Source organism: Propithecus coquereli, unplaced genomic scaffold (assembly GCF_000956105.1).
Source record: "Propithecus coquereli isolate 6110/MARCELLA unplaced genomic scaffold, Pcoq_1.0 Scaffold219, whole genome shotgun sequence".
Taxonomy (NCBI): domain Eukaryota; kingdom Metazoa; phylum Chordata; class Mammalia; order Primates; family Indriidae; genus Propithecus; species Propithecus coquereli.
The window spans coordinates 1,203,624-1,228,607 of record NW_012147078.1 but is presented as its reverse complement, the minus strand read 5'-3'; the positions used below and the strand labels follow the sequence as shown (position 1 = coordinate 1,228,607).

The 24,984-nt window shown below is 34.3% G+C and overlaps 1 protein-coding gene across 1 annotated transcript in view; it reads left to right on the top strand.

Moving 5' to 3' along the window:
* The window catches only part of GBE1 (glucan (1,4-alpha-), branching enzyme 1), a 278,056-nt gene that overhangs the window by 197,244 nt on the left and 55,828 nt on the right, over positions 1-24,984 (top strand). The window contains exons 11-12 of the mRNA XM_012644745.1: positions 5,413-5,523; positions 8,619-8,790. Of these exons, the coding sequence (XP_012500199.1) occupies positions 5,413-5,523; positions 8,619-8,790 (283 nt within the window). The remainder of the gene's footprint in view (positions 1-5,412; positions 5,524-8,618; positions 8,791-24,984) is intronic.

The following is a 24,984-nucleotide window of genomic DNA, read 5'->3' as shown; positions in this document are numbered from 1 at the left end:
TACAAATGGAAAAAAAATGTATTATCCTAAGTTTAGGATATGACTATCCTACCTTAGGTTGTAAATTCTCTGGAGGCAGATATCATCTTCAATTTTATGTAATTAATTAAAAATCTTTTTCGTCATCAAAATGGGACTCTTAGTTAATAAGGGAGGAGAGGATTAAGAGAGGATTAAAATAATATTACAAAAAACCCTCAGACACAGTGATTTTCCTCTACTTTCGTAAGGTGTTCATTTTAAAAAATAATTCAATAAATAACTATAATTCCCCCCAAATGTCAATAAAACACACAAGAGTATCAAATCAAATGACAACTGTACTCAGAATGTCTAAGTGGCATGCATTGTTGTCTACCCTTAGGGTATGAGATTTCATTCATGTTTTTGTTGTTCAAAAGCCAATTATATACCATTTTCTACTTGTATTGTTTCAAAATTGGTAATTTGGAATATCATAGTAATTTAATCATTTACTGAACATGTATTCGACTATCTAAAATATGCCAAATTTTCTGTCTCTTCTTTTATGTTATCATTTTTGAATAACTGAAGTGTTCGTGTAAAGGTGATATAAGAATTTAAAGAACTCATTCATTTATCTGTTAATTCCAACAAACATTTATGGAGTGCCTACTATTTTTTATTATATATAAATAGATTTTTAATTGAACTTTTTATATTGACATAATTATGGATTTACATGTAAGTGTAAGAAATAATACAGCGAGATTTGGTATATACTCTTTAATAAATTTTCCTCAATGATAACATCTTTTAAAGCTATAGTACAATGTTGCAATGAGGACATTGATATTGATATTGATATGCTCGAGGTACAAAATGTATCCATCACCACAAGATTCCTTCATGTTGCCTTTATAGTTATACCTATTTATTTCCCTCTTGCCCCTAACCACGCCCTAAGTGCTGTCAACCAATAATGTGATCACCTTTCCTGTAATTTTGTCATTTCAAAAATATTATATAAATGGAGTCTTGTAGTATCTGACCTTTATAGATTGTCATTTTCACTTAGCAAAATTCTCTGGAGATCCAGAGAATTTGTTGCATGTATCAATATTGCATTCGTTTTAATTGCTATATAATCTTCCATGGTAGGGGCTATATTACCATTTATTTAACCGTTTACCCATTGGAAAACATCTGGGTTTTTTTCAGGTTGTGGCTATTATGACTAAAGCTGCTATAAACATTTGTGTACAGGTTTTCATATAAACATAAGTTTTTATTGCTATGGGGAAATGCCCAGCAATGTACTTACTGGGCCATATAGCAGTTGCATGTTTAATTTTTTTAAGAAACTGCTAAACTATTTTTCGAAGTAGCTATCCCATTTTACATTTCCACCAGCAATGTTTGAGAGAACTTGTGTCTGACATCCGTGCCAGCCTTTGGTGTTGTTACTATTTTTAATTTTAGCCATTCTTATAGGTATATACTGATATCTCCTTGTGGTTTTAATTTTTTAAATTATTATAGGTACATAATACTTTTATATTTTATAGGGTGCATGTTATGTTTTGATATAGGCATACAATACGAATTAATCAAATCAGGGTAATTGGAGTTCTATAACCTCAAGCCTTTAACATTTCTTTGTGTTAGGAACATTCCAATTTCATTCTTTTAGTTATTTTAAAGTATACCTTAACTTGTTGTTTATTACAGTAATTTTGTTGTGCTATCAAATATTGTTCTATCTATCTAATTACATTTTCATACCCATTAACCATCCCTACTTTATTACCCACTCCCTGCTACCCATCCCAGCCTCTGGTAACAATCATTCTGCTCTCTGTCTCCATGAGCTCAATCATTTTAATGTTTAGCTCCCACATGTGAGTGAGAACACGCAAGATTTGTCTTTCTGTGCTGGGCTTGTTTCACTTAATGTAATGTTTTCCAATTCCATCCACGTCGTTACAAATGGCAGGATTTCATTCTTTTTGTGGCTATGTAATATTCCATTGTGTATATGTGCCACAATTTCTTTATCCATTCATTTGTTGGTGAACACTCAGGTTGATTTCAAATCTTGGCTTTTGTGAATAGCGCTGCAATAAACATGGGAGTACAGATATCTTTTTGATTTACTGAATTCCACTCCTTTGGATATATATCCAACAGTGGCATTGGTGGGTCATATTGTAGCTCTATTTTTGGTTTTTTGAGGAATGTCTATACTGCTCTCCATAGTGTTTGCACTAATTTACATTCCCATCAACATTGTAGGAGGGTTCCCCTTTCTCCACATCCTTACCCCCATTAATCATTGTCTGTCTTTTGCATAAAAGCCATTTTAACTGGGATGAGATGATATCTCATTGTAGTTTTGATTTTCATTTCTCTGATAACTAATGATGTTGGGCTTTTTTATATATATACCTTTGGCCATTTGTATGTCTTTGTTTGAGAAATGTCTGTTCAAATCATTTTTTAATCAGATTTTTTCCTAATGAGTTGCTGGAGCTCCTTATATATTCTAGTTATTATTAATCTTTTGTCAGATGGATAGTTTGAAAATATTTTCTCCCATTCTGTGGGTTATCTCTTCCCTCTGTTGATTGTTTCCTTTGCTATGCAGAAGCTTTTTAGCTTGATGTGATCCCATTTGCCCAATTTTGCTTTGGTTGCTTGTACTTTGGGGAGATCACTCAATAAGTCCTTGCCAAGACTTTTCTGGGTAAATCATTTCCCCAATGTTTTCTTTTAGTAGTTTCATAGTTTCAGATCTTAGATTTAAGTCTTTAATCTCATTGTGGCTTGAATTTGTTATTTCCTTAATGTCTTATGCTACTGAACATCTTTTCATGTGCTTATCTGCCTTCTGTATCTTCTTTGGTGAGGTGTCTTAGTTCATGTCTTTGACTATTTTCTGATCACATTATTTATTTACTGTGGAATTGTGTTTTTTGCTTTGTTTTATTTTGTTTTGAGACAGGATCTCACTCTGTCACCCAGGCTGGAGTGCAGTGTCGTCATCATAGCTCTCCTCAATCTCAAATTCCTGAACTCAAGAAATCCTCCCGCTTCAGCCTCCTGAGTAGCTGGGACTACAGATGCATGCTACAATACACAGCTAATTTTTTCTGGTTTTTTTTGTAGAGACAGGGTCTTGGTATGTTACCCAGGGTGGTCTCAAACTCCTGGCCTCAAGCGATCTTCCCACCTTAACCTCTCAAAGTGCTAGGATTACAAACCTGAGCCACCATGCCCAGTTGAAAGTTCTTTATATATTTTATATTCAACTCCTTTGTTGGATATGTAATTGACAAATATTTTCTCCCAGTTTGAAGCTTGTCCTTTCATCCTCTTTACATTGGTTTCACAAACCTAAAGTTTTTTTTTTTTTTAATTTGATGAAGGCCAATTTGTAATTTTTCTTTGTATAGATCTCTTTTGGTATCAAGTTTAAGAACTCTTTGACTCACCTATTTTATACTAAATGTTTTATAGTATTATTTTTTATGTTTAAGTTTATGATCCATTTTGAGTGAATTTTTGTGCAAGAAGTAAGACTTAGCTAGAGGTTCTTTATCTTTTTTGTTTTGTGTATGAATGTCCAAATCTTCTAACATAATTTGTTGGAAGTCTGTTCTCCTACCATTGAATTGCTTTTGCATTTTTGTCAAAAATTATTCAGGCCTATTTGCATGGGTCTAAACATTAGTTCCCTATTGTTGTCTTATATAATTACCGCAAGTTCGGTGCCTTAAAACAACACAAATTTACTATTACTATGTTACAGTTCTGTAGGTCACAAATCGAAAATGGGTCTTCCTAGGCTAACATCAAGGTGTTGGCAGGGCTGCAGTCCTTCTGGAGGCTTTAGGGGAGAGGCTGAAGTCATCTCCTCATTTTTTCTGTCTTCTAAAAGCAGCCCATGTTCCTTGGTTCATGACTACTTTCTCCATCTTCGAAGCCAGCAAGATAGCATCTTCACATCTCTCTCTTACTCTGATGTTTATGCTTCCTTTTTAGAAGATTCTTGTAATTACATAGGGCCCATCCAGATAATCTGGGATAATCTTCCCATCTCAATGTTTATAATTTTGCCACATCTCTAAAGTCCTTTTTGCCATAGAAGATAACATATTCACAGATTCTAGAGATTGGTGTGTGAACATCTGTGAGTGTAGTTATTCTGCCTGCTACATTCTGCCCTCTAGTGCCCAGTGATTCTCTTGGCTCTTATAAGGACTAGTTAAGTATGTATCCATAGAGCAGTCAGCAAAGGCAGATACAAGCAGTCTGGAACCCTATTTCTGAAATCGTGATTAGTTTTTTTGTGTGTGTTTTTTTTTTTATCGCTGCATAACAAATTAGCACAAATTTAACATCTTAAAACATTACCCAGTTACTATCTCATATAGCCTTTAGAGGACATTCGCCATATTCAAAGATCCTGCCCACACTCAAGATCTTTCACAAAGATGTGAATACAAGGGAGCAGGAATCACAGGAGCCATCTTAGAATTCTGCCTATCACAAAGTACAGTGGACGCTTTGGACAGAGAAATGGATCCCTTTAGAAAGACTGTGTTGAATAAAAGATTGAGCCTGTATTTAGGACATAACCCTGAGGAACATCAGCTTTTATAGGATAGAAAGATGAAGATAATTTACAGTATGTCCAGAGTGGTGGTAAAAAAACAAAACAAAATAAAACAAGAGTTTTACAGTGGTAGACTAAGAAAGGAATAAATTCATGGGAAGGAGATGGGGTCAGTGGTGTCAACATGTACAGCAAGTATGTACCTAAGAAAGCAATTACTGATCTAAGAGAGGATTATTTGAAATCTCAGCAAGATCAGTTGTATGAAAGAGATATTAGAGGGACAGAACCAGATTAAAGACTGAATAGAAAATGAAATGGAGACACAAAAAGTGTGGTCTGTTAACATAATAATTATTTTATGATAATTAGCCCTTAAACTTTGAAATAATTGTTTTAATTAGCATTTTTAAAGAATGAAATAAAATCCTCTTCCTACTAAATTTTTTTCATTTAAACCTAAAAAATGAAGCAAGTTTATCTCTACCTTATGAAAGTTGTAGGAAGACATATTGCACAACAATACTGCGGACATTAATCAAGATGTAGCAGTTGTGACAGAAAACAAAAGGTTGCGTAGATCCTAAAATGTAAGCTGTTTGCACAAAAGCAAATGCACATGTGCACACTTGCACATACACACACCCCACTGTCATTTGGATATTTTGTATAAAAATATTTCAGTAAAAGTTTAAACAATGATACCTTTGCTATATGGATGGGCTTATATCCACATGCCAAATAATTTGAACTGATATGAGGTCTAAGATTGAGATTTAAAGTAAGAAAGATAATGGTTTATTCAGAAGCTTGTTTTTCTTTCTTGTGTCTAGCTACTTAAAGAATTTAAAGATGAAGATTGGAATATGGGCAATATAGTATTCACCCTCACAAACAGACGCTACCTTGAAAAGTGCATTGCTTATGCAGAAAGCCATGATCAGGTAAATGAGTATGTGTATAAATTCATTTTCCTCTCTCTCTTTCTCTGTATTTAATAAAATATCTAAATATAAACTTTCATTTTTTAATATGGTTAATATAATATGTATGTGTATATATTCTTTATGTGAAAACTATTCATACTTGAAAAACATTTTGAAATTATGTTTTAGATCTAGGAATCTCAGCTTCAAATGCAGTATTATCTTTACCTTGCCAAACTGTAATTAACAGATTGGACATTGCAGTTGTAAGTGTTATATGTTTTCCTTTGTCATAATGAAGAATATTGGTGCTGATCCAGGGTTATTTTAGTTTTCACTTTAGGCTTCCTTCTACGATTTTCTCTTATGCCTTTGGCAACCTTTTGTCATTTTTTTCCCTCAATCACTGGAATCTCCTGCTAATTGATCTCTGACCCCTGTTCCTCCCGCTTCAGTCCGTCTTCTTTGATACAGTCTGAGGTACTTTCCACCAAGCAAAGCTCATCTTGTCAACCCAGACCGAGTGGTGGAAGTTTGTCATTTTAAGTCCACTCATATCGTGGCCCATGCCAAAGTTTCCAGCTTCATTCTCTGCCCAACTCTCCAAGCCTTCTATTTTTCAATACTTTGAAATCCCCACTCAATCCAAATAGGTCCATCCTTTCCAATCTTATACTTTTCCCCAGGCACCTGAATCTGCCTACTTCATCTGTGAAGCTCCTTCTCAGACCTAATCCCCGTGCTCAGATATCACGTTCTCTATGAAGCCTTCCTTGAGTCATGTAGGGAAAAGTAGTTGCCCCATTATCCAAGGTTCCATCATGTTTTAGGGAGGAAATTGGTTTTCATTACCTTTGTATTTTTAGCCTTTATCACTGTGCTCCTAGTAATCACTCAATGAACATCAATAAATGTGGAAAAGAGCCACTTAATTATTTAAAGTCATATTAATCATCATAAACATCAGCATAAAAAATTTACTTTTTATAGATTGAAAGGGACACAATAAAATTTTTTTGAAATTGTTTAAAGTATCTGTACTAAGAAAATTGAAACTAAAACAGTAAGTTTTTCTTTGTCATTTCAGCAGAAATTGGCGATTTAATGGGAATAATATGTTTTTTCAGTTATCTACACTAATTGTCTAGAAAGTCTATGTAGACAAGGGGTTGGCTAACTAAGGTCCATGGGCCAAATCCTACCTGCTGCCTGTTTTTATAAATAAATTTAGTTGGAACACAGCCATGCTCATTCACTTAGGTATTGTTTTTTTGTGCCTTAATGGCAGATTTGACTAATTGAGACAGAGAAAGTGGCCCATAATGCCTAAAATATTTACTGTTTGGCTTTTTACATAAATTTGCTGACCCTGATTAGGCACATGCTAAATTTTGCATCTTCCAAATTGGGGCAGTGCTTTCTTATCAACTTAAATTAATAGTATCCTTGACTATATGGCAGATCAAATAAATACCTATGTAAATACTAGAACCCAATCTAGAATGGAATAATATTAATTTAAAGAGTCAGGGATGGGGGTCAGGTGATTGTTATATACCAAATATATAACAATGTGAAAATTAAAATGCATGCATAATACATGCATTATATCTTTCGATTGAAAACTCCCAGAAGTTGTAGCACAGTATCAATTCCCAGCATATGTTTGTTTTGTATGAATGAGTGAAAGAGTAAATAAATGAATGGAATAAAAAAATTAAAGATGAAACTGTGATTAATGCACCAAAACTTCCATAACTTTCTACCCAATTTGTAAAGAAACATAGTTTTATCAAGAATTATTTCATACTTTAAAGATTCAGGTAATTCTTCCTGGTGGTGTCAGGAATTGTCAGGAATGCAGAAATGATGCAACTTGCCTAGTTATTTCTAAAAGCAAATGTTCTTTGATTCTTAAGCCTGATAAAAAATATAAATACATATAAGTACATACATTTATAAAATGAATAATAGAAATATATGCATCATAGTTAATATGTGGATACTATTTTGAAATTTTTAGGTAACTCCTTAAACTTAACTAAATTTGTAAAATTAATTAAATTTTTCCAATATTTCAACAGTATTTTTTAAGAGGGCAACTAGATATGGAAATAAACTTTGTGAACCTAAACAAAAATTACCAGAATAATTTTGTAATAGAATGAGAGACCATAGAAATAAACAGTTATACATAAAAAATAATTTAACAAGGTAGGAAAGATGAATTATTTAAGAATTAGTGCTGTAGATGTCGTTATTTTAAAGAAAAGTCATTTTAATTAAAGTAGGTTAGAGATAGAATAGGCTTATAAGCAAAAAAATAATCATAATAGTGTACTGAAATTATGAGTTAAGTTCTATTGTACATTGCACTATATGTTATTATTTAGTCAATGATGAACACTTTGCATTGGTTAGGTATCATTAACCGTGAATAATTCAGATTATTAGGAGGCTTGTCTTTTGCTACTCAGGGCATTTCTGAGTTATCTGCCCTAATTATCAGTTATTGTCTTTTCAGATAAAACAAACTAAATTTAGGTTAAATGGCAAATACAATGGCAAAGCAACTTTACCTTTAAATAAAAGTTTTCAATCTATTTTCTCTGCTGAGGGTGAGGGGGAACTATTATAATATATTCAAATACATATAAATCTCATATATATAAGTTATACATCTTATATACAGCCCATATAAATGGTTTTCCAAAAACTCTTCCAGTCTTTGAAAGCAAATGAAATCATGGCATATAAACTATTTAAAAATCTATTTACTATTTTCAACATGTTTGCTTCAGAAAATTTTAGAAAATTTAAAGCCTCAGCTCAGAAATAACAAATATTTATGTATCAAATCTTGGGTTTTTTTCTTCAAGCTCTTTTAAAAAGAAAAATTAGTCCTGAAAACAAATGTGTTGATCTCTAATGTGTTTTATTAGCTCACCTTCAGCACAGAAAGTAATCATTGGAACATACATGAAGTTTATACTAATCCATACACCGCTTCCACATTATTTCCCATCCCATATAACCATGTGTTATTCTAGTGTAAATCACAACTGCTTACTACTTACACTTTTCATTTATCTCAGTGACCTTTATTTCTGTAGGCACTGGTTGGTGATAAGACGCTGGCATTTTGGTTGATGGATGCCGAAATGTATACAAACATGAGTGTTTTGACTCCTTTCACTCCAGTTATTGATCGTGGAATACAGCTTCATAAAATGATTCGACTCATTACTCACGGGCTCGGTGGAGAAGGCTATCTCAATTTCATGGGTAAGTGTGAGTTAAACACATATCCAATCTGTGTTTAAAGTGTTAACTTATATATATGACATAAATCATGTAGAATATCTTGATTTTTGCCTTTCAGATTTAGAATATAAAATTGCAACATTTCTTTAATATGCTGTCATGTGTAAATTGCAAAAATAAAATTAAACCACTGTAAGATTATTATTATACTAATACATGATATAAAAGTACAGTCTAAAAGCTGGTATTTTATTGACTATTGCTATCAGTAAGTGGGCTTAACTATTTTAGAAACCCAGAATTATTATTGTTCTGAATTTAATCATTCAGAGTTTATTTTATTATTGTAGTATTTGCACATTAAATATAAGATGTAACTGTCAAATCATAAGATAGTAAGCTCGTATTATTGGTCTTCTTTGAGATGATTGTACACCAATATACCTCTGTTATAAATGTGAAAACTTAGGCCCAGGGATATTGTGATGGGAAAAAATGATTTATTTTTGGAAATAGAAAAATATGAATATTCAAAGGTCATTGTTGTCCAAAGGCTCTTGATATAAAATATACAAATCAACTGTTCTATTTGGCAAACAATGAACATTTGAAGTTTTGTGTTTTAGGAGATTTTACCAGCTTTTGGGCTAGAGAAGGACAGAAAGACTTTAGAATACATACAGGAGGCTGATTTATTTTCCTACAATAAAAGCCTTAGAACTTTGGATTAATTCATTTCTATTTGGAAATTTTTTTAAAAAATCTCACATTGGACCTTAAAATGCTCTGTTGTTTGCTAACTAGAGATTAGGAAGCCAAGCCCCAAAAAGCATACACTAGATTTCACCTGGACTACCTATACCTTTGGATATATTGCTCACCTCTCAGTGTCAACAAAATTTGTTAACATTCCTAACCTGACAGGAAGTGCCCTTCCTGACATGTATGAGGCTTTACTGTGTTAGCTTAGTCACCAGGCCAGGTTTCCTGGGTTGACTTTGCAAGCATTGGTTCGATAAGTTTAGTCAGCATTAGTCCCTTAAAAGCAACTGGTCCTACTTGACTCAATAAGCGTCATTCTCCAATGTAGACAAAAGTAAAATAGACATCTGAGTTCATTCAGGCAACCCTATGTTGTTAATTCTTGAAGCCAACTGCATCTGAAAATATAGAAATCCTGACTCAGTCCACTGCTTTAGTCTGGAAGTTGTAGATGCCTCTACCAAAGAGTCTAGAGTTCATTGCACATCTGCCATTTTGGAGCTCGTTGGTCCACAAGGTTCTGAATTTTAGATTGAGGTCCATGCAGAGACCTCAGTGCATTTCACCTGGAGCTAGTCCTGCTACCCCCATCATGGCTGGGGCTTGTTCCTGTTACTGGGGTGTCGCATATACCCATCTGCTTCTGCTGAAGCTGGTTCTTACCCATGGGTGCCACCTACTGGCTACAGGCTTAACTGCTCAACTCAGTCAAAAAAGGAACGAAACAAATTAAACGTGCACACCACTGGGGAATGAGATAAGCTTCATGAGACCTCTGCCATTCATTCTGACTCTACAGGAGGCAGTGAACCTGCTCATATGCCCAGTACATCATGACTACAACTAGCATCAAAGTCACTACACAAAGGACATCTATAAGAAAGGAACTCACGCAGAGTCTTTGCCACTGAAAGCACCCAGAACTGAAATCAGGTGATCGCAATACACCTAATCACAAAGGTGAAAAAAAGAAAACAGACAATCCAAAATAAATTAAAACATAATGATAAATAGTCTATCCAGATGAGAAGGAACCAGAAAAACAATTCTGGTAATATTAAAGAAAAAAGAAAAAAACAGTTTTATAACACCCCCAAAGGAGCACACTAACTCTCCAGTAAGGGATCCAAACCAAAATGAAAATTTTGAAATACTAGATAAAGAATTCAAAATATTAATTATAAAGAACCTCAATGAGATGCAAGAGAAATCTGTAAACCAACACAAAGAAATCAGAAAACCAATTCAGAATAAGAATGAAAAATTTTCTAAAGAAATAGAGACTCATAGAATTTCTGAAAAAAAAATTCATCTAGGGAATTACAAAATACAATGGAAACGTTTAACAATAGGCTAGACTAAGCAGAAGAAGGATTTTCAGAGACGAAAGAAAATTCTTTCAAATTAGTACAATTGGACAAAAATAAAGAAAAAAGAATTCTAAAAAATGAACTAAGTCTTTGAGAAATATGGGATTATATAAAGCGACCAAATCTATGAATCTTATGTATTCCTGAGGAAGAAGAAGAAAACTCAGAAAGTTTGGAAAACCAAACTTTTCCTCAATTGAGGGAATAATTAAGGAAAACTTCCCTGGTCTTGCTAGAGATTTAGCCATCTAGATATAAGAAGCTCAATGAACTTCTGGGAGATTCATTATAAGAAGGACTTTATCAAGGCATATAGTAGTCAGATTATCTAAAGTTAGTGTGAAGGAAAGAATACTAAAAGCAGCAAGAGAAAAGCATCTCATCTCCAAAAAGGAAATCCTATCAGACTTACAGAATACTTCTCAGTAGAAACCTTAAAAGCCAGAATAGATTGGGGTTCTGTTTTTAGTCTTCTTAAACAAAATCTGTCAGCTAAGAATTTTGTATCCTGCTAAACTAAGTTTCAGGAATTAGGTAGAAATAAAGTCTTTCCCAGACAAGCAAGCCCTAAGGGAATTTGTTACCAGTATATCGGACTTCCAAGAAATACTCAAAGGGGTTTTAAACATCAAAATTAAAGGTTGATACTCACCATTATAAAAACACATAAGAGTATAAAACTCACAGAGCTTATAAAACAGTAACACAATTGAGAAATACAAAGCAACTAGGTAATGATCAAAATTATGACAGAAGTTGTACCTCTCCTATATTAACTTTGAACAGAAATGGACTAAATGCCGTGCTTAAAAGATATAGATTGGCAGAATGGATAAAATGACAGAATACAAATATATGCTTCTTTCAAAAAGCTTTCTTAATTGGTAAAGATTTTTATATACTAAAGGTACAGGAATGGAAAAAATATTCCATGCTAATACAAACCAAAAGAGAGCAGGGGTGGCTATATTTATATCAGACAAAACAGATGTAAATCAAGAACAGTATAAAAAGTATAAAAAGACAAAGAAGGGCTGGGCACAGTGGCTCACACCTGTAATCCCAGCACTTTGAGAGGCCGAGGCAAGAAGATTGCTTGAGTCCAGGAGTTTGAGACCAGCCTGAGCAAGAGCAAGATTGAATGATGTTAAAATGTCTACTGCCCGAAGCAATCTGTAGATTCAATGCAATTCTTATTAAAATATCAGTGTGTGTGTGTGTCTGTGTGTGTGTGTGTGTCATTTTTGCACAGAGCTAGAAAAAAATTCCTAAAATTTATATGGAACCAAAAAAGAGCCTGAATAGCCAAAGCATTCCTAAGCAAAAAACACAAAACTGGAGGCATCACATTACCTGGCTTCAAATTATACTGCAAGGCTGTAATAGCCAAAACAACATGGTACTGGCATAAAAATGGACATTCTAGTTGTACAACTAGAAAATGGCAGCAGCTGGTCAGTTGCCTTTTTCTTCTGATTTCCAATTTGAGAAAATTAAAATTATTCTTAGATTGCTATCTAAATTAGCCACAAATGTATGGTTTATGAATATCCTTTAGGGAAAAAGTAGAGCATAGTGTTTAAGAAAACTATTGGTTTAGAATCGAAGCTTGTCCCCTTTTTAGTTGTGTGACTAGGGTATGATGCATCTTTAATCTATACCTTTGTTGCTCAATGGTAAAATGGAGTAGTGCCTGCCTCACACGATTGTTTTGAGGGTGAAATGATTCAATACATGTACAAAACACAGAATATTTCCAGGCATGTAGTTTATAGGTGACTTTTATGTAAATTTATTATTATTATTTTTAATATTATCAGTTACTCCATTAAATATATGGCTCCTGAATGCTGATTTTCTAATTTCATCTGAATGTTTCTTTAGAATCTTGTCTGATGGTGCATAGTATAATGTAAAAGTTTCTTTAAAATGTTAAATTCATTTATACTTTAAAGCATCAGGAAAGGTAATAATTCTTTGTTAAAAATCAATGACATTTTCCCAGTTTATATTATGTGATAAATTAAGCTGTTTCTACAATAAGTCTCACCAATAGTAAATATTACTTTTTTTTATTTTTCATTCACACTGATGTCCAATGAATGTTGCTGCTAAAACAACCTTAACTTTAATGTATGAGAAAGTCTAAGGATTGCCTCAACTGGTTTCCATTTCTAGAATAAGCCAATATCATATTGATCAGTTAACGTTTATTATGTCTCTATTGTGTATTTTCTGTGTGTATGTATAATTGTGTGTGTGTGTGCATATGATAAAATGTAATGTGTTTTTCTGGTGTGCCTGTGCACAGAATTTCTACATATAGACACACACACACACCACACACATACACAGAAGGTAGATTGACTTAAGGCAAGTCCAATTTGAAAAGTGAATTTGAGGTATATATTAAACTACAAATGTAATATATTCCTAACACATTCTAGAATTATTTTAGCACAATTTGTAAAATTCCTTCATGCTTCAGACATTTATATGTATCTATTATGCACCAGGTATTGCTAAGTGGTGGATATTCAGAGCTGAAGAACAGTTCTTGCCCTCAAAACCCAAAGGGGAATGCAGACAAGTAAAAAACAAGTGTCTTTATACTAACACATGCACCAGGTACTGTGATAGACATAAGTAGAGAATGTCATTTAAATATGTAGGAAACTGGTTTAGGAGATTGTTGGTGGAATTTATCAGATACTTTAGCCAGAACAAATTGGAAAAGGAAGGCACATGCAGTGAAATCACTAAGAGCGTAAGTAAGAGTAGAACTGAAGCAATGTAGCGATAATTTGAGGTTAAAGTCAATTGGGAACATTAAATTTCAAATAAATGCAAAAATGGGGCCTAAAAAAATCAATTTAGAAGTCATTCATTGGCAAGTTTAATGAAAAGATGATTTTCAATCGTTTTAAAATATTGTGAACTGTTCAGTAAGAAAGATCTAGTATTAATGACTAAGTGGCTTTATGATTTATTTTTTTCTCTTTATAATATAAAAGGATATGGTTTAAAATAAAACATGGCATTGTTAATAATCTCTACAAGTATGTCTTTGCTACTTTTTAATAATCTTTGACTAAGTATGTTTGATTTTTAAAAATAAATATAAAATGAAAAATTTCAGCTTTGTGCATAGGATGACCTCAATGAATGTATGTTAATTGCACGTAGATAAAGTGGTAAAACAATTAAAAGGAGAAAAAAATGAGGGTAGTGGTATGTTTTGCCTAGCTTTGTAGTTATTATCTGGTTATCATGGAAAAGCTTTCCTTTTCTAATCCAGTCAGCTGAGGCAGAGGGATTAGAATCACCTGGCCTCATCAGGTGACTCCTTAGGAATTGCCATAAAAAGGCTTGGTTAGGCAGGCAAATCAACTACTATGTCTGGTGATCACACTAGGGAAATGAAATGCCAAGATTGATAGTGTAATATTAATTCCATATAATAGCAAAATAATGGCATTAATAGAATTTTTTTATTAAAGACTGCTTAGAATTCTAAAATACAAGAGAAGAAACCAAATATTTAATTAATTTTAAATATAAGCATGTACAAACATTTTAAAATATCAAGTAAAGCATACACTAAAATATAAGCATTAAGCATGTATCTTGCTGATTTAAAATATTGGCAAACAAGATAGAATGTAATTTTAAGAATCAGCCACCTAAATAAAATGAAGAAAATTTAATCATAAATTCAAAACTGAAATAATGTTGTCTAGTAGTTTTTTAAATGTGAATTTCAAAAATAACTTGCATAAAAATGTTGTCATCATTGAGTTGCTAGTGGTTTTTGTGAAATATTTTCTGGCTTCTCAGAAAGCTCTTTGTAATTCTATACGAAACTGGGAGAAAGTTGTACCGGACAGCTGACTCCAAATATTTTCTTCATTTTTAAGTGATAAAATCCTGCATTTAATAACTTCAAGAACTTTTTTAAAAATAACTTTTGGTTTTTGTAGGGACTGCAATTTTTTTTTTCTCAATAGCTTTCTGCGGGTTTTGTTTCAAAGGAAGCTGTTTTGTTTTTCCCCGTGGTTTAGCTTCATCCTTACTTTCATCATATAGGCAGAGATTCAAATGTAGAGTGAGATGAATCACTTTCAACTATCATGTTAATATTTCACTTATTCAAAAAATGGTTGACCTAATGTAAGTATTATTCTTTAAACAGAAGCTTTTTCTCATTCATCATTTTCTTCTTCTTCTTGGGGATTATAGCATTATAGAAGAGCACTTTTTAAAATGAGTACACCTTCATTCAATGTGAAATTTCAATGCTTTATATAACTCTCTGGGTATATCTCAAAACATAAATGATTAAAATTACTCATTTAAAAAAATACTGAACTAGCAGTGTCAAATCAACAAAACTAGCAACATTTCACTACTATAAAGTAGCACAGTGCTCTGGTAAACTGAAAACTCATGTTGTCATCATGAAACACATATTCTTCATGACATCAGATGCTAATACATAAGTTGAAATATCAAAAGAAACCTGGAATCAACTGAACTCATTGATTTGTTCATTCATTCATTCAAATTAAATTCATTTTTCCCATATCTAATCTTTTCCTCTTCAGTGGAGAAAAGTAAAAAAAGAGGAAATAAGTAAAAAAGTGTACAAGGAGCTGTGTGTGCAGATAACACTAAGGGAAGTGATGTAAGAAGTCAGACTCCCAAAATTCTGTGTCTCTTTTCCCATCCTCCCACTTTGAATTCACCTCTTTTTTTTCTCCATTTTTTTGTTTTAGAGTAATATGTTGCTGCTTCAGTTAAAGAAGTCTTGAAAACCTGTGTATGTACTGTCTTGACTTTAAAAGTATGATTCCTACCATTACAAGCAATTGTGTTGTCTTTATCTTTTATACAGGGTATGGTAGAAGATCAGAATAAACTTATTTTTTTCATTTTCCACATGTATGTACACATTTGCAAGCAGACTTTTCTTTATGGTTTTTATAGACTCTTCAGAAACTCATACCTTCTTTCATTCTAACTGAATTCAGAGAATTAAGAACCAGTGTTGTTCCAATTCAAACTTCAAACTTTTAAAGATAATCTGTACAGACATGATTATTGAACTTACAATGCAATTGCCACCCCTTTACCAAGGCCTAGAACATCCTTTATGAGCTAACTGCTTCCTACCTTTCCAACCCAGTATCTCTGACCCTTATTTCTTAAATACTAAGTTGTGATTACACCAATCTCCTTTTCATTTCCTTATTCGTAGGAAGTAAAAAGTAGGCGGGAGTTAGATCATAAATGATATTATACGTGTACTTTTTGAAAACACATCTAGCAATATGATGCAACTTTACTTTGTATGAACCCCATCATAGTCTTTTTCATCTTCTCCCTTTTCAGATTTGAGAATATCTTGCGTAGTTGGAGATTCATAATGTCTTACTCATAATTATGAGAGGAACAACATGTGATTTTAGTGCACAATCATACCCTAAGAGTTAGTAGACCAGTTCTGAGTTCTCATGGCACTGGCAATCAGGGTACTTTTAGCAAGCTGAATAAAGTCATTTTTTAAAATAAGATTCAATTATATATTTTTAAGATTTCTTTCTAATTTAAAACTTTATTGGTTAATTAGAATTGAGCATTATATGGGAAATGCCTAGTGACTCATATATTTTGGTCTGAAAATTAATATTGGTTTTGGCTTTATAAAAATTAGTAAGCAAAGAAAAATGGCAATTATTTTCTTTATAAGAATAGAGTTTTGAAGCAGTTTCTCAGTTAAGTGTTTATTAATGTGCTATATTTGAATGACAGATATTCTGACTGCTCTCTTGTAGATGTGACCATAACTGCTAGTTTTTTCCATGAACACTTTTCCTCCAGATTTTAACTGGGCACACAGGTGGCCAGAATGAGTACATTCCCCAGGTTCTCTGGAAGCCTAATGAAGCTATGCGACCACCAGTTATGGCCAGTGGAATGTTAATGGTAGTGATGTGTGTGCAACTCACAGGTCATGCTCTTAAATGGCAGGGCCATGAGCATCTCTGCCTCCATGTTCCATCTCCTCCTATCTACTGGCTGGAATACCATATCATGGGAATGGCAGAATAACAAGCTAAAAAGATACTAGTTGGCCTTTACATATTGCTGTCCATTACTATTATAATTGAAATATTTTTAAAATGGCATATTTCCCAGTTTACATGTCCTGTAATCTTTTCTATCTTAGTTTTGAAACCAATGTAAAATTTAATTCCCAATGTCTTATATCTAAATTAGGTTTTAAAAAATATTTCCCCATTGTTTACCCTTACTAAGTCCATAATAATTGTACTCAAAACATCAAAAAATTTTGTTTCAAATAAAATTTGGAAATTTTGGAAAGATTTAAAATTTTTCCTACTATAATTAAAAATATTCCATAAAACTGATATGTGACTAGTGAATGAGGTATCTCTTTTAAGTATATCTCTTTTCTAATATCATTCACATGCAATTACTTTGGTATTTCTTTTAAGATCTTTATTGAATACTTTAAAATTTACAAATATATTTTTTGGAGGAAAATAGCTAGAATGTTTATGGCATTTAAATATTTTATAGCTCCTCCTAGATAGCTACCAATCTGTGTATGAATATAATATCTCTCCATTTATGTATGCACATATATTTACACATCTCTCTCCGTATATACATATACACACATTCATCTGCCTACATTCCCCACGTACAAACATACAATGCTATTAAAGTCTTTTTTTCCCCCTCAAGTCAACCCTTTAAGAAAATTTCTTAAACCATTTGGGAATTTTTGGAATCTTTGCTTTCATTCACTCATTCATTAATTTATATAGTTATTATTATAAGTACACATTCTGTGCCAGGAGTTTTGTCAGATGTTGTACTCAATGCTTGAGATACAACAGTGGACAGGGTAGATGTGGTCTCTGTCCTTAGGTAGCTTAATTTCTGTTAGGGACAGCAAACTTAAAATGACAAACACGTAAAAAGAAAAAAATAGCTGCAAACAATAAGTGACACAAAACAAAAACGTTAAAATATGGACTAGTAAGATGCTTATAAGATAGGTCTTTAAAGATTTGAGTCATGCTTTGTAAAGAGTGTAGAAAAGAACTCTACCTAAAGAGAGATGACAGAATGTTCGAAGGACTTCAGTTGGGAAAAATCTTGGGGCATTTAAGGAAACAAAAGGAGATTGGTATAATTGTAACTTTGTCCTCCAGAAATAGGGGGCAGAGATATTTGGTTGGAAAGGTAGGCAGGAATTAGGTCATAATGGACGTTATAGGTTGTGGTAAAGGGGTGGCCATCACATTACAAGTTCAGGTGGCTTTTAGAGAGAGTCCGGTCTGTTTCAGGAAGATAACTTTTATTGTTTTTTGAGGGTTGAATGGGGCAAGAGTGAATGCAGCAATACCACTCGGGAGGTTGCTGAAGTAGTCAAGAAGAGTGATAATGATAGTGTGGAGATAGAAGAAGGCAACAAGATTCAAGATGTAATTTTGGAGGAAGAATTAATTGGCAAGTCTTGCTAGGGTAGTTTAGACATGAGAAAATGAGAGGGATCAAAGAATGACTTAATATTTTTGGCTTAAGCAAACCAGTAGATGGTAATATAGCTTAGTAATATGAGAAAAATAATGTTAGGGAGTCAGGTTAGGAATGAAAATGTGAAATCTAGTTTTAGACATATTATCTTCAAGTTTCTTTTAAATACTCAAACAAAGTGACAAACAGTTGACACTCAGAGAAGATATCAAGGCTGGAGAAATAAAATGTGGAAGACTTCAACATATGAATGTTGTGAGAGCCATGATACTAACGAAGTCAGCTCCTACTAACAGAATTGAGAACCGTGACCGTGGAAGAAAACAAGGCCCAGAGCAGGGCCAAAAGGAACACTAATGTCTAAAAGAGAGAAGCAAGCAAAGGAGACTGAGAAGGAATGATGGGGAAAAAAAGAAGACAAACCTCAAGACCATAGCATCGTGAGTAGTATTTCAAAGAGGAAGAAATGGCCATCCATTTAGAATGATGCTAAGCAGTTGAATAAAATGAAGACAAATAAATTGCCAGTGGTGAATCAGATAAGAGTGATGTTGAGGGGATGATGTGCATGGCAGCCAGACTGGAGTGGGTTTAAGAGTGAAGTGAAAGTCAAGTAACACTTTTGGAAACAGCTCTTTTGAGATATTTGTCTAATAAAAGGAGCAGATAAATAAGATGGCAATTGGAGTGGGATGGGGATCAAGTGACGTTTGTTTTTCTATGAAATATAAGAACATATTTGTGTTCAGATAGAGCCTCTTCAAAGCTGGTGCTTCCACGGTAAGAGCAAGATCAATAAAGAAGAGAAAGGGGCCGCCTAATGGAGAACTCTAGCTCCAGAGCACAAGCAGAAGGATTAATATTTATACAAAGAGATACTCCTCTCCAGAAAAAAAAAAAGAAAATGGATACAGGTGTATGTTAGTTGTAAATAGGGTTTTGTGAAGATGAAAGTTCATATTTGATAGCTTTTATATTCTAAAGTCATCATGGAGAGTAAAAGGAGGAAGGAATTACAGATGTTTGAGAAAAGAGGAGAAAGTATGAAGTAGACATCTCCAGGAGTAAAAATACTAGAGAACTATAGTAGGATGTCTAGGTAATATTGCATGCTTATTTGATATTAGTAATTGAAACATCAAATTGAATCAGTCTCTTGGTTATACGTCATTTTTCCTACAAAGGTCAGGGTTGATCAAGGTTTGGAGTTTTGTCAGGCACCTGTCAAAAAGAAGGAAGGATTTCGAAAGTACTAGCAAGTAGCTAATACAATAGACAACCAATAAACCACTGGTTCTCAGAATTGCACATTAGAATCACCTGGGGAGTTTCAAATACTACTTATGTCTGTGTTTTACCCCTAGAAATTGTGATTTAATTGGTCTTGGCTGTGCCCTGCACATTGAAAAAAGAATTTTTAAAAGATTCCTAGGTAATTCTCAAGGCTAGGAAGTAAAGACAGAATTCTAAGAGGATGTGAAAGATATAGGAAAGTTCTCTTTTTATAAAACAGTAATTGTAGAGTGTATAGTAGGAGAATTTAGGAGGAAGGGAAGAAAGGAGGAAGGAAGTTCAGACAGATTATGGTGTGTGGTGAGTTCACCTACCAACAAATGGCCAGGAAGCTAAACTTAGACTTCCCATAACAAATAAGGCAAACCTGAGTGGGGCTGTTGCTGGGTGTTATTGAGGAGATTTCTAAAATATCTTTTTATCAATACATAAAGTTTAAATCAGAAGCCTTTTCTGTGTTTGTTTTATTCTGTGTGTATAGATATATCTGTACATGAATACATGCCAAAATGTATATAAATAGGTTTATATATAAACTAAAATTATGACAATAGAGAACAAACTTTTTTGTTTATAATGTGGGTCATCTGACACATATAAATATGTTTTTAATGCTTTCTTGTTTAGGAATCTCATTATCACGATGTTATGCTAGTTTTTGTAATGAATGATACCTGTGGAGAAAGAAGCATAATTACAAACTGGCAATTTTCTCTCTCAGCAGTATTATAAATTTCCATTACTAAATTTGAAGGATTTTCTCAATATGGTTATATTGTATTTTGACATTTGAAAATTCTGTGGGACATTCTTTAATGAGTATGTTACATTCTCCCCAAAGCCACAGGGAAAGTTGGATGGATTTTGTCCTAAGTGTCAGTCTGCATTTATTGACAGCTACATTAGACTTCTGTATAAAATGTGTGATCTTACTTCACATTTTCCATCTGTGGTTGTTAGTGTCAAACTTATAAATTCTTCTTTTTTTCTGATAGATAGGAATACAATAAAAATTTAAATGTCTTCCTGCTAAGTGCTGGAATTGAAGCAGTTATAGGAAGACAAAATATACTCTCCTGAACAGTAGGAGTGCTAATTTTTGGCATTTTCTCTTAGCTTGTTGAGGCAAGTTTACTGAATGTAACATGACTCAGAGAAGTCTATAAAACTGAGCTGTGAAAAACTGCAAAATTCTCAATATGAGCAGTTGTAAATGGCTTGAAGCTCTGTTAAAATGCTCAGAGACACAAATAGCATATATTCAAAATGGCAGAGACTTAAAAGGTAATGGGCCTGACTTGATTCATGGCACACTGATAACCAATTTTAGCTGGCATTTAATGAGAAGCTACCATGAGCATGACATTGTGCTAAGAGTTAAGGAAGTGCTGCTACAATTACCTGGGAAGACTTAAAATTGTGAAGCCCTAGAGCCCCACCCCAACCATTTGAACCAGAATCACTGAGTGTGAAGCTCTGGCAGTAGTGGTTTTGAAAAATCACACTGAATGATTTTAATTTGTGGAGATACAGTGTAAAGATCCACTGATGGAGGGAAATGCAAATGTGAAGGTTGGGCCAGAGACACACCTGGACTGTGCTGAAATCACTGAAAGCCAGTGATAGAATCTCTAGCCTCCTCCTTCCCATGTGATTTAAATGCCCAGTACTGGAAAGGCTCCTGCCAGGTTAGCTTTCACAAACAAGATTTCACCTCCAAATCTTTGCTGATGATCTTAACCTCCAAGAATAGTCACTTTAGAGGAACTTCATCTTAATCTATTAGAGCTGCAGCCCCAACCTCAGGGACAGGCCCACCTGGCCTCCCGAAGCCCCACCTGCACCCACAGCCACTCCTCATGGCTGGCATCACTGCCAGAACCCTGCCCCCATCACATTAGCTGCGGCATCAGACCCTCATAGGAGCACGGAGCCCAATACAAACTGTACATGCAAGGGATACGGCTTGCTCACTCCCCATGAGAATCCAATGCCTGATGATCTGAGGTAGAGCCAGGCAATGACCCCTCCACATACACCCTTTTGTGGGAAAACTGTCTTCCACAAAACCAGTCCCTGGTGTCAAAAAGGTTGGGGACCACTGTTAGATAATGTGTTTAATGTAACTTACCCACATTTTCTCTACCCACCCACATTGACCAAGTTGCATACAGAAACCCCTTTACAAACATAAAAAGGTTATTATACTAATAATTTGGAGAGGAAAAAAGAAGCAACTAAACCTAACTATCCCTAATTCTTTCACACTTGGTCCCAGGGTAGAATACTCTGGAAATACTGCTGCATTTCTTCCTTTGGGATATTCATGATTGGCAATAGATATGTTATTGATTCCTTCTGAACTATTCATCTGGGCTGTACTCCTACTGAGGACCCAAAAAGAGCTATAAAATTAAACCTATGGCAGTGTCTAGGTCTGACCAGGCTGCAAGTATTTAGGAGCCTTCTCTGTCTTTCTGAGCAAGGTCTACTTCTCTCTGGTCCCATGCTGCTAAGCCTTTTACCTCAGAAACAGAACTTCTCTCATAGTTTGTTTCTAAAAAATAAAAAAAGTCAGAAGAGTAGAGATATTATTAGTATTGGCTCACTAGTTTATTTTAGTAAAGAGATTTCTTGGGAAAGTAACTTTTTTTTATGCAAGACATGCTAGCCAGTGCAATATTATCCTTCATTTGTTACAGCTTTTAAACCAAAACCTACTGTACAGACCATTTATCTCTCTCCTAGAGAAGGGATATCATCTTACCATCATTTAGAAGGAAAATTTCCATGCACAGGTAAGTTCCACGCACTTGCTTTGCTGTTCGTCTCCATCTCCTCACAGTGAGAACATCAAAGTAAGAATTTCAAATCGGAAGTTGTGTAGCACATTTCCTAATCCAGCAAAACAATAAAATAGTCCTACATCTTTGAATAAGTCCCAGTGGAAAAGCACAATTTCTTCTAAAATTAACATCTGTGTTATTTCCCCATGTGTGTACATATTTATACGTATATGTGCATGTATATACTGCATATATACTATATGCATACATGATGTATATGATTGTCTTAGTCCATTTGTGGTGCTGCTATAAGAAAATACCACAGACTGGGTAATTTATAAACAATAGAAATTTATTTCTCATGGTTCTGGAGGCTGGGAAGTCCAAGATCAAGGTGTCAGCAGGATTGGTGTCTGGTCAGGGCTGCTCTCCACTTACAAGATGATGCCTTGTTCCTGCATCCTCTGGAAGGGATGGACATTGTGTCCTCTCATGACAGAAGGGACAGAAGAGCAAGAGAGTGCTCCCTTAAACCTTGAACCCCTTTATAAAGGTGTCAATCCCATACATGAGGGCAGAGCCCTTCTGTCTTAATCACCCACCAGAGGCCACACCTCTTAATATTGTTGCATTTTAAGATGAATTTTGAACCATCATTTAAACTATTGTGTGTGTGTGTGTGTGTGTGTGTGTGTGTGTGTGTATCATATATGCCCCCTGATTTTGTTGACTATCGATACAGCCCTGGCTTAGAAGGAGACCTAGAGTATCGAAACCTCTTCAGCTCCATTGTTAGGTTGTAGAGGATTGATTTTGCAGAATGGAGGTACTGTGTACTTTAAGATTATATAGAAATATGAAAATTTTATCAACCCTTCTTTATTACTTTATTACCTAGCATTTTAGAAAAACTCCAAAGCCTCACTTCCTAACCATGAGTGCCAGTGACTCACAGAAGATGCCTAAATACAGGCAATTGGCCAGGTCCAGGATCCTCCATCAGATTGTTTATCTTCCTAAATGGGGGGCAGTGGTGGTACAGGGGAATAGGTTGTTACCCTAGGAGATGTGAGTAAAGATAAGTTAATATACTGTGGACATTATCCCTAGCTCTGAGACTTGAAATTTAGTGTTATATCTTTAATTAAGTCTCCCCCTGATCCAATCCCAAAGACCCACCTGAATGAGAACCTCATTTTATTGTTAGAACATGCCAATAAATGAATAGCACCTTCCCCACCCCCCACACCACTCCACACAGTCTTATGGTATGTGTTTTCTTCACAATATCTCTGCTGTGTTAAGCTCTTTAATAATCTTAAATAATCTCTCATCTTCACTAATTCTTTCCTTTTTAGTTTTACTATATTAGTAAGTCTTGTTATTTGGCTCAAAGCCTGTAAGCACTTTCTGTAGGTTTCTGGAGGTTACAAAAATACCCCACAGATCCTCTTTCCAAAAATAATTAATTAGAGCATCTCCATTTTAGCTCAAAGGTTGAATGCCCGACTCTGTCAGTATTATTCAAGCAGGCCATAAGGATCCATAGGCTGCAAAATGCGATTGATTATATATTGCCAGAGCAGGTGAGCTGTATGGTTGTCATCTGCTAGAATGTAGTGATGAGTCCTCTAAACCCGAATATTCTGCTCTGGCAACCTTTCTTCTGAACAGCTTGCCAATAGACTATGAATTTAGAAGATAAATATTTCTGCCTTTAAAACTTTAGAACATTATCTGAGACTTTACCTCTTCATCTCAACCCTACACTCCCCCACCCCAAAATAAAATAAAACAAAACAAGTGAAAGTGAATTGTATATATTATCTGAATTAATAGTAAAAAGATATTCTCTGAGTTTTTGGAAAATACAGTAATTTTTCTTTTCCCTTTCTCACTAAGAGAGGCATAAGCTGCTTTTTTTTTTTTTTTTTTTTTTTAAGGCAAGCAATGAAAATGAGGTTTATTGAGGAGAGGAAGATAGGATTATAGAGCAAGAGCAAGATATAGGTTTACAGAGCATGATCAGGCATAGGCTTCTTTTGGGGAATATTTTCCTTGAGAGTTTGGGGGAATACAGATTAATCAGGTGACTTGTCTCAATTTGACAGTCTTTTAGCATACTACTCTAAAAACAGCTATAATCTCTTGGACGTTTACGCTGAGCGAGGCAGCGTGCCAAGTGCTTTCCATAGAATATCTCATTTAAAATTCTGTCACATTCTTTTAGGTGTGTATGCTTACTTACATCACATATACAGGAAAATGTAAGGTTAAATGGCTTTCAGATTTATACAGGAGCCAGAATTTGAACCCAGCTCTGCCTGCCTCCAAAACATAGGCTCTGCACCACTACCCCATATAAGCCCATATTATTATTTCTACTGAAATGAATGCTAAGATTGGCAGTGGTATTGATGGAACTCTAGCTATAG